At 41.4% G+C, this 12,465-nt stretch overlaps 1 gene segment (V, D, J or C); it reads left to right on the forward strand.

The window, feature by feature from the left end:
• The first annotated feature begins 2,414 nt into the window (after positions 1-2,414).
• LOC125738142 (Ig kappa chain V region Mem5-like) overlaps positions 2,415-12,465 on the forward strand; it is a 76,418-nt gene continuing 66,367 nt past the window's right edge. The window contains 2 exon segments of the V gene segment in view: positions 2,415-2,475; positions 2,616-2,762. Of these exon segments, the coding sequence occupies positions 2,430-2,475; positions 2,616-2,762 (193 nt within the window).

A 12,465-nucleotide genomic window follows, 5' to 3' on the forward strand; every position in this document is an offset into this window, starting at 1 on the left:
GTCACTGTGCAGTCTGACTGAGGGAGGTTTTTGTACGGCTCTATATCACTGTGTGAACACACCACCACTATGGTAACTCTGGCAGTAATAATCTCCTGCATCTTCAGCCTGGACTCCACTGATGGTCAGAGTGAAGTCAGTACTAGATCCGCTGCCAGTGAATCGAGACGGAGTCCCGGAGAAAAGTTGTGTTGCTTTGTAGATTAACAGTTTAGGAGCTTCTCCCGGTTTCTGTTGGTACCAGTGTAAGTAGTCATTGTCATACACAGCCGTACTGACTTTACAGCTCATGGTGACAGTCTGTCCATGGAGAACAGCCTTTACTGCAGGTTTCTGAGTCACAGTGACCTGACCACTGGATTCTGAAAGTGACATCAAAATGTAAAGACATTAGAAATGAAATAAGAGAAATAACAACAAGTCAAACAGTATTTTTTTGTAATTTAAATTTTGTAAATGAATCCGTATTATAAAACATGAATATCAGTGGTTGTATTTAGCCAGAGAACAATGAGCTGAATATGTTTATTAAGCTTTACATATTATTTTTGAATTATCTGTATTAAAAATTACTATAATTTGTCAATAAAAAGTACAGAATATTACCTTGAGTGAAAAAGGCAAAGACCACAATGAAGATGCTGATAGACGCCATAGCTGTGTTGGTGTCTGTCGCTGTGAAGTACAGACAGCTGTCAGTCATGAAGTGTTATGAAGAGGATTATAAGCACCATCAAGGCACTGAAGCATGTGCTGCTTATGCAAAGTGTCTCCTCTATGCAAACTACCATCCTGGGCCATCAGGCCCATAGACTGAAGGTTAATGGGCCACGCTGGACCCAGTCTGATGAGCAGATATGCAATTAATCACCTTAGTAATAATCATTAATCATTTCTTGCCAGAATTACAGGTTTGTGCAGATCTGAGCATGTATGTCCTTGCAAACTTTAGTGGTTTAAGTACCTGGGGGTCCAGCAGACTGGACTGGCTGGACACTCAGTGGGTCTGTACAAGAAATGCAATAGCTGCTGAAAACACCTTGGTAATGAGTGCAGTCACAAAACTAGGCTGCTTGGAGAGAATGAAAAGGGTCCAACTTGAAGTGATACTGAAAAAACTGGCCAATGAGTGTATTTTACTCAATTAGGAAATATTAAGCACCTGGAGGCTCAATGTGAGTAGGTAGTGTCACGATGGGGACTTATTCAGTTAAAAACACATTTGTTGGCTTTCACAAGCATCCTGAAAGAGAGCTGCCCGAACTGGGCCATCTATCCACAAAGCCAGGTTTTCTCCCCACTGGCCCCTGAGATAATAAACAGGTGATCAGTGGGACTAGGGGCTGCTGACTGATTGGGCGGCTCCAGGACGAGGTGCACAAAAGGCAGACTCAAGTGCAGAGGAACAGGAAGCAGGACCCAGGAAACAGGAAGTGGGGCTGAAACACAAACCAGCATGATCACGGCAAACCTAAGAACAAGACACCAGTTTCCCAACTTACCGGCTGTGGAAATTCGGCTAATCAGGACCATGAACCCTACAACAAGACACAGGCTAACTAGGACCAGGAACTCAAGACACTGGTCATCAGTAACAACAGACCCAAGAAACAAGATAGTGTTGCACAAACCACTAAGCCAGCAACAATGCTGCCAACCAGTGCCGGACAACCCTTTAGGTGACATAGGCAACCGCCTAGGGCACTGTATTCTGAGGGGGCACCGACCAAGAGAGTCACTAGAGATTTATGAAAAGGGGGGATAAGTCTCTACTAGCAGATTCTGGTTATAAAGAAAATGAATTAGAGCGCACCATTTAAAGTAATTAGCGTACATTAACTGGGGGCTACAGAGCCCTAGTGATGCCCTTCATGCCGACTTAGCAAGACAAACACCCAGGAATAACACAAGCTAAGCTACAGCAAGACACACAGGCACTCAGCTCAAACTCTGAGCCCTGCAATACATAACTGTTAACATGATGTAATAAGAATTATTGCTGCAGATGGGATCAACATTAGCCTCATTACACATTAACACATGTATCTGATGCACATGAAACCTGCTAATTCATCACAGAATTTTAGTACAGGAACCAGGAAGGACAGAAATGAGGTCTGAGAGTCTCGGAAGGGGGCAGATGGCACATTTATATCAGTCATCATTTTGATTTTACCTCACTTTAAAACCTTTGATGTCCCACTGTAACAAACAGACTATTAAAGGTTTGCCTTTCTCCTGGGCATAATGAACTGGTTATCATTTTGGAACAACAAATAATACATATGTTCTCTGTGGTTATGATGTCAGTCAGAAGATACTTTGCATTTTCAGCTCATGCCTCAGTGCTCTGGGAGGGTTTATATTCCAGGAGGTTTAACACTTCATGACTGACAGCTGCCCTTCATCACAACAGACTCCAAACAAACATGACTTTGATCAGCCTCAGCATCTTGCTCTTCATCCTCACTCATGGTAAAACAGAACAAACTTGTATTTTTGCAACATATTCCTTGATAAATTGTGCATTTTTCATTTAGATGTCTGAAGATTCTAAGTGTGGAAATTTTGTATGTTTATTCAGTTGTTCATATGTTTATATTTTGTATTTTCAGAATCCAGAGGACAAGTGACTGTGACTCAGACTCCAGAGTTGATATCAGCTTCCTCAGGACAGACTGTCACTATAAACTGTAAAACGAACAGCCCAGTCTATGGTGCTGGGACCTCTTATGCTTGCATGGCCTGGTACCAGCAGAAACCTGGAGAGGCACCTAAACTGCTGATCTATTATGGCAGTACCCGTGAGTCTGGGATTCCATCTCGATTCACTGGCAGCGGATCTAGTACTGACTTCACTCTGACCATCAGTGGAGTCCAGGCTGAAGATGCAGGAGATTATTACTGTCAGAGTTACCACTATATCAGTAGTAAAATGTTGTATGTGTATGTTGATGCTTCCATGTCCCATTCTCGCCAGTGTGGGGAAGCAATAAAAAAGGCCAATAGGATGTTGGGGTATATCTCCAGGTGTGTGGAGTTTAAGTCAAGGGAGGTAATGCTAAGATTATACAATTCCTTGGTGAGACCTCACCTAGAATATTGTGTGCAGGTTTGGTCACCATATCTTAAAAAGGACATTGTGGCCTTAGAAAAGGTGCAGCGTAGGGCCACAGAAATGATTCCTGGTCTTAGAGGAATGTCATACGAGGAACGGTTACTTGAGCTAAATCTGTTCAGTCTCAAGCAAAGGCGACTGAGGGGGGACATGATCCAGGTATATAAGATTCTAACAGGTTTGGATGCTGTTCAACCAAATAGTTACTTCAGCATTAGTTTAAATACACGAACTCGTGGCCATAGGTGGAAATTAGCGGGAGAACATTTCAAGCTGGATTTAAGGAAGCACTTCTTTACACAGCGTGTAGTCAGAGTATGGAATAGCCTTCCTGATAACGTAGTGCAAGCTGAATCCTTGGGTTCCTTTAAATCAGAGCTAGATAAGATTTTAACGACTCTGAGCTATTAGTTTAGTTCTCCCCAAGCGAGCTTGATGGGCCGAATGGCCTCCTCTCGTTTGTATAGTTCTTATGTTCTTATGTTCTTAAAAATATGTTCACACAGTGATACAGAGCCGTACAAAAACCTCCCTCAGTCAGACTGCACAGTGACTGCACTGCTGCAGCTGGGACTCACTGCAGGTGCTGAGGGGGAAGTTAAACCAAAGCTCTATAAAGTTCAGTATGTGTAAGAGGGTTAAAACATGTTTATAAAATATGATTTTTACCAATATTAAGTAACTCCACTCATGCTTGACATGATAAATTATTCAGTTAAACAAGGGTCCTTTAGACAAGATTGCAACAGGGCGGTTATCTCCCTTCTTTTGAAAAAAGATAAGGACCCTACCTCATCTTGTTATTACCGTGCACTTTCCTTGCTTGGAGTAGACGTCAAATTGTATGACAAAGTTCTCTCACGCCGATTCGAATCAATTATGACCAAGTTGGTTCATGAAGACCAAACAGGGTTTATAAACTCTCGTTCCGCCTCTGACAATCTCCGTCACTTACTACATATAATTTATTCTGCTGATCAATCGAAGACCCCTGTGGTGTTTTCTCTTTGGACGCTATGAAAGCTTTTGAACGCCTTGAGTTCCACTACCTTTGGTCTGTCCTGGAACATATGGGTTTATGTCCTGACTTTATTAGCATGATTACAGAATAATCCCAGGGCAGTTGTTTTAACAGGTCAAATATGTTCACAGTCCTTTTCTTTGAGTAGAGGCACGCACCAGGGCTGTGAACAATAATTTAAGAAAATCCTGTCAGTCATTAGTACCAATCTTTCAAACTGGACACATTTACCTAATTCCCTATATACGCGCATCTCAGTTGTTAAAATGAATATCCTACCATGCGTGACCTTTTACAGTGCCATCTTACCTTTGCCTTCCACTCCTCACTTCTGGATCCGATTGGCTTCTATCCTACTCAAGTATATCTGGAATGGGACGCGCTCTCGCATTAGGTTGACCACTATTCAGCGTAGTAGGATGGATGGAGTTCTCTCCTTTCCTAATTTTAAACTCTTTGCTCAATCATTCATTCTTCGCCCTTTATCAGTTTGGTTCAACTCAGGCTCCAAAGTGGAAGAATCCTTGGTGGCTCCATATAATTTAAAAGACTTGGTCTTTTGCAGTATTTCAACAAAGCAATGTAATCTCCGTTTTGGCCCAATTATATCCTATCTGGTGTCCACCTTTGGAAAGACCGGCTGGCCCCATACCAAACTGGCATTACCACCTTCCTCTTTTCAATAACCATGGATTTCTATCTGGTAACTCCATTTACAGTAGATGCTCTCAGTGGGCAGAATGCAATATCACCAGTTTTGGGCATCTGTTCAATGATAAAGGTCTAAGGACATTTCAGGATATTAAGGCTCAATATAACATCCCTGCCGTTACAGTCTTTATGTATTTGTGCATTAGATCAGCTCTCCATGCCTATGGGGTCCCTTTAAATTCAGAGTTGCCTCTATATCTGTCACGCCCAGCTCGTACGATCCCTGTGTGTGCCACGCCCCCTGATTATCCACGTGTGCTTCCCTGATTGTACCCAGCTGTACCCTGTTGTCTTGTCTATTTTAGTCCCCATCTTGCCTCAGTTCATTGTCTGTCATTGATGTTAGTTGTCGTCTGTTTCCTGCCCCGAGTCCTGAGAGTAAACCCCGTTTCCTGGTACTTTGCCTGCTTGCCTGTTCCTGCTCGTTCGCCTGCCTGCACGCTCACCCGATCACCCGGCGGTCACAACAATATCCTCTCCTTAATTTAATGTTTTTCGACAATGCCTTTTCTATCTCTGCTTTCTCTATATGTTCATTTCTCCTCAGATCTTCATACAGACCGTTAGGAACAGTTGCAGTTTGGTCAAAAGATTTTGAAGTCGATGTGTAAGACACATTTTCTGAGCACACATGGGAAGTAATAACAATGTCCTCTAAAAATCCCAATCATCAGATGATGCACTGGAAATTAGCGCACATAATGTATTTGACACCTTTAAAAACGATTTTATACGCGTCTTTCCAGCTCTCCCAACGGCAACCTATGTCCACAAGGGGTACACGGCACTTGCTCAGCTCTTAATTCAATCTGGTGTTAGTTAGCTAATGATATTTAAATCCTATTGGACAAGGACATCACCTTAACTCCTAACCTGTTTTTTCTAAGAGACTTTTCAGCTTTTGCACTCACACCTTTTCAGAGAAGCCGCCGCCTTGTTGCTTTTACAGCAGCTAAGAAGTTACTAGTTATAGCTGTTGGAACCCCCCACACTTAATGTGTAGGTGCTTAAGGGCTCTTAATGTGTTTAGTATTATCTCAATGGAGCTGTCAACCGCTAGGATGTATGGGGCTAGATCCCAAACACTGATGAGATGGAGTACTGCTTTTGACCGGATTAAGAGCTTTTATTTCTGATAATCTTGTCTAACTAATTAACCTTTTATATAATATTCCTGTATTCTGTACTTATTTCTGATAGTTGTGCTTGTACCTGCGGGGGGGGGGGTGCTTTTTTATTTTGCTTTTTCAAAATAAAACAATTTTTCACAAAAAAATATGAATTACCCAACATGTTAACATAAACAGCAAACTCTGAATCCCGCCCACACCCCCCACCGTGAAAATTTACGTCAGCAAAAAGTACCCATTAGCCATGGCCTTCTGTTTGAGCACCTGCCTGAAAAGTCTGTGCATGTCACTGTTATTCATAATGAATGTAACAACTGAAGTGTCACCTATATAATGCATAACCTAACTATGATTTTGTGTACCATGGTGATGCAGCACTTCATACAGTCATACAAGAAACCCTATCACAGCCCTGTCCATCTGAAAACCCACTGACATTCACAAGAAAAGGTAGTGCAGACTGCTCATGAATGGAGACACGCATAAACAGTTAAATATGCAAAAACAATAAATATATGACCATGGAAAAGGACTTAGAGGGCTGATTTAAACCAAATGCATATTATTAGAACAGGCTAAAACAGTTACACAATTTTCATCTTACAATCATGCAAAAAAAAATTCATTCACTAGTACATATATAAGGTTAATATATACATCTACCATTTTGGAAGTAAATCTGATATGTGATTATTCATGCTTTGCTAGATTAAATTGTGTTGTACTGTATGTGTTGTATGATTGCATCGAAGTGAAATGAATTAAATTCTTACTGCTGTTCCAATTCAACATCTTATAGGGTGTGGCCAAGTCAATTCCAAATGCAGTTCATAAATTCTGAACAACCCTGGTTACATAAGCTACATAATGAGCCAACCAACCAAACTTGCTATGTGGTCAGTCACATCTTTTGAATTGTTAAGGTGAATCACTCCTCCTAACTGACAATGGCAGAAAATTGTGCAATCAGGCATCCGCTAACCTAATACCTGCTGATTCAAGTGTTGAATCCCCAGACTGTGGCTGAGGAGAGGTGTAACGCTGCACAGCAAAGACACACTGCTGTAGAGGGTGGGTGCTTTAGCATGTGGAAGATGTGATTCTGCTACCTACACAAGTCCTTGGGAGCACCCTGAATGTTCCTATGCTGTTCTTGTTATGTGTAATATGCTACACAACATATCAGTAATTATTTTATTAATATACTGTATAGTTTTAACCAACAAGTTGTTTTAAGGCTTCTTTTGAGGTGTTACTTCCTTTTCCTATTGCTGCTCTCCATTGTGCTTTTTTACAAGGAAGCAACATCACATTTTAAGCCTATTTTTATATTTTTAACAAATAGGTTTATGTATCATGGTCTTAATTTTGGTTGCTTTGGTGTGTTTTTATTAATTGTCTAATTAGTTTATTTTTTATATTTGCATATGTCTGGTGTGACAATCATATTACACCACATATTACATATTTTCACCATTGAAATATGTGGAATCGATGTTAAGCCTGGCCAGCGTAGAGCACCCCGTATACCCAGAATGTCCTCGAGTCAGCAAATTCAGACAACCGAGAAGTAATCAAGACAACATTTATTCACAGATACAGGATACACTATACAGATTGGAATACAGCTCTTAATCATCGAATTCAGGTGTTTAATTCTGACCCATTGCCAGAGGCGTATAAAACCAAACACCCAGCCATGCAGTCAGGTTTACAAACATTTGTGAAAGAATGGGTCATTCTGAAGAGCTCAGTGAATTCGAGCATGATGCTGTCATAGGATGCCACTTTCGCAATAAGTCAGCTTGTGAAATTTCTTCCCTGCTAGATATTCCACGGTCAACTGTAAGTCTGATTATTGCAAAGTAGAAGCATTTAGGAACAACAGAACCTCGCCATGAAGTGCCAGACCACGTGAAATAACAGGGAGGGGTCTCCGTCTGCTGAGGCCCGTAGTGCATCAGTGACTCATTAACTAGAGTGCCAAACTTCCTCTGGCATTAACAGCAGTATACAAACTGTGCCTTCCAGTCCACCCATTCCACTCCTTTGGCAGCAGTTACTCCTTGTCAAGCAGAGCCCCTCCATTACAGTTAAGCTGCATTTTCGAAGACGGATATAAACTGATGATGAAACCGAGGCCAAATTACTCAAACATATATACCTAATAAAGATTGCAGTCCTACAACAAACAGATCATTTCATCATAAGGATCAGTTATTTTTAGTTATGTTTAGTTGTGAATCTACACCCTAAACAGTGTAAGTCTTATTTTAAATGATAAAATCTTTATTTTAAACATTTAAAATCGTTATTACACTGCATTTTTTTCACAATATGAAAAAAATCTCAAATATTTCCAACAACCACTGCTTACAGTGTGAAGGAGAACCAAAGTTTGCCCTCCCGTTATTAAAAACAGATGCATCACATGTATTTGCATGAAAGACACACTTTGCATTAGCAGCACGTCCCTCAGTGACCTGTGGCAGCTTATAAACCTGTGAGATTAACGCTCTATTACTCACAGTCGTCCTTCACAGTAACACAGTCCACAGGGACAATGACTTTAATCACCATCTTCATCTGGACGCTCATCCTCTGCATCCAAGGTCAGTCTCAATGCATCATCATTAAAAATCAAACACTATAATACAAACAACTATGGTAATGATATAATTGTATTTCTTAAAATATTTCAAATAATGTTATTTATGTTTTTTAGAATCCAGAGGGCAGATTACTGTGACTCAGACACCTGTGGTAAAAGCTGTTACTGTAGGAGAAACTGTGATCTTAAGCTGTAAAACCAGCAGCCCTATATCAGGATGCAGCAATTGTGTGTCGTGGTACCAACAGAGGACTGGAGAGCCTCCTAAACTCCTCATCTATGATATAAGCAGCCGTCAGTCTGGGACTCCAGAACGATTCACTGGAGGTGGATCTAGCTTCGGGTCTGACTTCATTCTGACCATCAGTGGAGTCCAGACTGAAGATGCAGGAGATTATTACTGTCTGAGTTACCACTGGATCAGTAGTAAAGCTGTGTTCACACAGTGATACAGAGCTGTACAAAAACCTCCCTCAGTCAGACTGCACAGTGACTGCACTGCTGCAGCTGGGACTCACTGCAGGTGCTGAGGGGGGAGTTAAACCAAAGCTCTATAAAGTTCAGTATGTGTAAGAGGGTTAAAAAATGTTTATAAAATATGATTTTCACCAAAATTAAGTAACTCTCATTATATATATGTACACTTTTCACATTATTTAAATACATAGAGCGACATTGATAGATCACACATAGCAGCTGTTTCATCTGCAGTCATGCCCCTTCAATTGTCCAGAGAGGAGCCCGGTTTCCTAAGGCGGGAAAATCAAGCAGATTACCAGTGACATTGTTACAAGAAACTGAAGGAGATATTTTGCAATTTTGTTTTTCAAACTTTGCATTGGCAGCATGTCCTTCAGTGACAAAAGTGTAACAGGGTTAAAATACACCTATAATATATTACGATTTTCATCAAAATTAACTCTCATTATTTATACACACAGACACACATTTCATATTTTTAAATACATACAGTAACAGCAACAGATCACACATTGCAATCCAGTAGGGAGCCCCAACTCCTCAGGTGAGGCGATCAAGCAGGTTGCCACTGACATTGTTACAAGAAACTGAAGGAGATAGTTTATTTTGTTTTGTATCGGCGACACATCCTTCAGTGATAAAAAGCCATGCATCTGGAACTGCAGAACGATTCACTGAAGGTGGATCTAACTACAGTTCTGACTTCACTCTGACCAGCACTGGAGTCCAGGCTGAAGTTGCAGGAGATTGTTGTCACGCTCAGCTCGTCCGATCCTCATGTGTCCGATCCCTCATCATCCACGTGTGCTTCCCCGATTGTGCCCAGCTGTTCCGTGTTATTTCGACTTGTCTCTTCTATATTAGTCCACGTCTTGCCCTGTCTGATGTCGGTCATTGTGGTTATGTGCATCGCTAAACCCCCCGTCAGTCCAATTAAACCCTTGTTTGCCGGTATTCCACCTACCTGCCTCGTCCTTCGCTGCGTCCAGCCTGCCCGTCCTCCTTCGAACCTAACAATTGTAGGGAGCCGCCCACTGGCCCACGAGGGAATCCAATTGGACAGCCGAAGGCTCTGAATGTGTGTAGGTCCTTCTGAGCCCATGATCATGCACGGCACAGGCAGCCCAATCAACAAAGGACCACAGAAAAAACTGACACAAATATGTCAGTGCGCAGTATGCTTCACCCGCTGAACGAAGAGGAAGATTCGCTATGGCGTCTTCTTCAAAGATAACAGCACAAATGGTGATGGTCAGTTCACCCACTGCATGTGAACAGCCACATTGAAGGTGAATATAGCCTCCTTATAAGAACAGTGAGTCATAGTGATGAAGAAATGCACTTCAGTTCAATTTTTGAATGTCTGCATACCGGTTCAACCACCTGTTGCGGCGTATCCAGCCATACTGCACCAGCACTGCACCAGCTTGTCGGAGAGACTTGCTATCACTGAGGATTCTAGTCTCTGGGAATTGCCAACAAAGTATGGCTGCAAGGTACAAATTGGCATCTGTATCACTGAGTTTTCAAACTATGCACAGACATTTGGGAAGCTCCATATTATACGATACTTTCGGCACAGCGGCGTGACACGGGCAGGAAACAGAAGGTGATGACATGTTTAGTTGCTCTGAAACAAAAAGGGAGTTTACTAAAGTGAAAAAAATGCCCAGGAACAGGCAAGGGGACAGAACGTCCAACACAAAGGATCACACCACAACACAGGCACCTAATATAATGATAGGAACTGAACAAAGGCAGGCACTTAAATACACAGATGAGTAGGACTGACAAAAGGCAGGTGTGAATCATCAAAACAATCAAACAATCACAAAGGGAGCAGGACAAGGAGCAACAGATAGAACAATGAAATACTGGCACAGAGAAACAGGCAACAGGTAGAGTAACTGATAATAACCATTGAACTTAGGATAGGCGTGAGCGATATGACGATATGAGATCGTGAAGACGATCAATGTGGTGACGATCTGCCAAGCAGAGAGATCGTTCAATTGTCTATATAGATTACATTCGATCTGTCTATTGCGGCTCTGTGCTCTTCCAAATATTTTTCCTCAGCCAAAGTGGACTATTTGCTAGTACGCTTAATGCCCACCTTATAGAAAGAGCGCTCGACCAACCAAAGTGAACTACATCAATGACGTACAGTTCTCACTCCGCCATTCTCTTTGATTCTGAGTGTAGCAGGAAACGATGGCTGAAAGTAAGAATGTAATGGAAGAGTTTGTCCCTAAAAAAAACATTGCATCGGTGATACGGAAGTGGTTTGGCTTTTACCCAGACGATAAGGAACAAATAGTCGTTACTTTGCGTCAGACTGCAACACGACGGACCTTTTTAATCACTTAAAGAGACAACATCCGAAACAGTATAACGAGAGAACCACAATTTAACTTTAAGTTTACATTTATACCCTTTATTGACCCTTTTAAGGACCCATTTATTGTTTTACCTAAAGAGGTATTGTCATGTCATGTTAAAATGACAATGTTGAATAATTCAGTAATAGTTTAAGAATAGCATTAGCCCGTAATAAGAGTTGCCTTTTTTATTGTTTACCATTTGTAAGTTTTTATTCTTGTTGATATTTTGTTCTGAAGTAACTTTAAGTATTTATTTTGCTTTAAATAAAGTTGTTGTTAAAATTGCACAAACTGATTAAAATCTGTTCAGAAATGTTCTTTGGCCAAAATCCTGTTTTGTTCTTCAGGACTACATTTTTACAAAGAAAAATACTTTGGTTGTACTGTTCAGTAACTTGCAAAACAGTAAAAAAAAAAAAAAAAGTCTATCATTCAAATCAGTATAAATACTGTGATAAAATCGAAATCGTGATATAACTGTAAAAAAATTGTGATATGATATCTTTGCCATTTCGCCAACAGGAAGGCGAAAATAATAAACGCTTGGGGAAAGAAACAGAAAACCAGTAAATGCAAAACGCCACATGAGGCCAGCCTGAAACCCACGAGCAGAGGGTTCACAGACTGTGTGGCGCACGGTCAAGCCACCAAGCTACACAGCAGTCCGGGGACCTGGGAAAACACACTAGGAACTAACACAGAGGGAGCAGGTTGGCCAGCAACATCTGCTGGCCGATCAGGGACTAAATGCATAGGAAAGGGATGGACTAGATGACAGAGAGGGGGAAACATAGAATGGCCAGCAATGCCAGTTGGCCAAACGTGGAAGAGTCATTGAGGGTGGGGTCATACAGTACAGAACCTGACAATTATATAATATTATACAACCACTTGAGTTCAGATTGAGTCCAGTGTGGCCCATTAACCTTCAGTCTATGGGCCTGATGGCCCAGGATGGTCATTTGCATAGAGGAGACACATAAGCAGCACATGCTTCAGTGCCTTGATGG

This window comes from Brienomyrus brachyistius, chromosome 3 (assembly GCF_023856365.1).
Source record: "Brienomyrus brachyistius isolate T26 chromosome 3, BBRACH_0.4, whole genome shotgun sequence".
NCBI lineage: Eukaryota > Metazoa > Chordata > Actinopteri > Osteoglossiformes > Mormyridae > Brienomyrus > Brienomyrus brachyistius.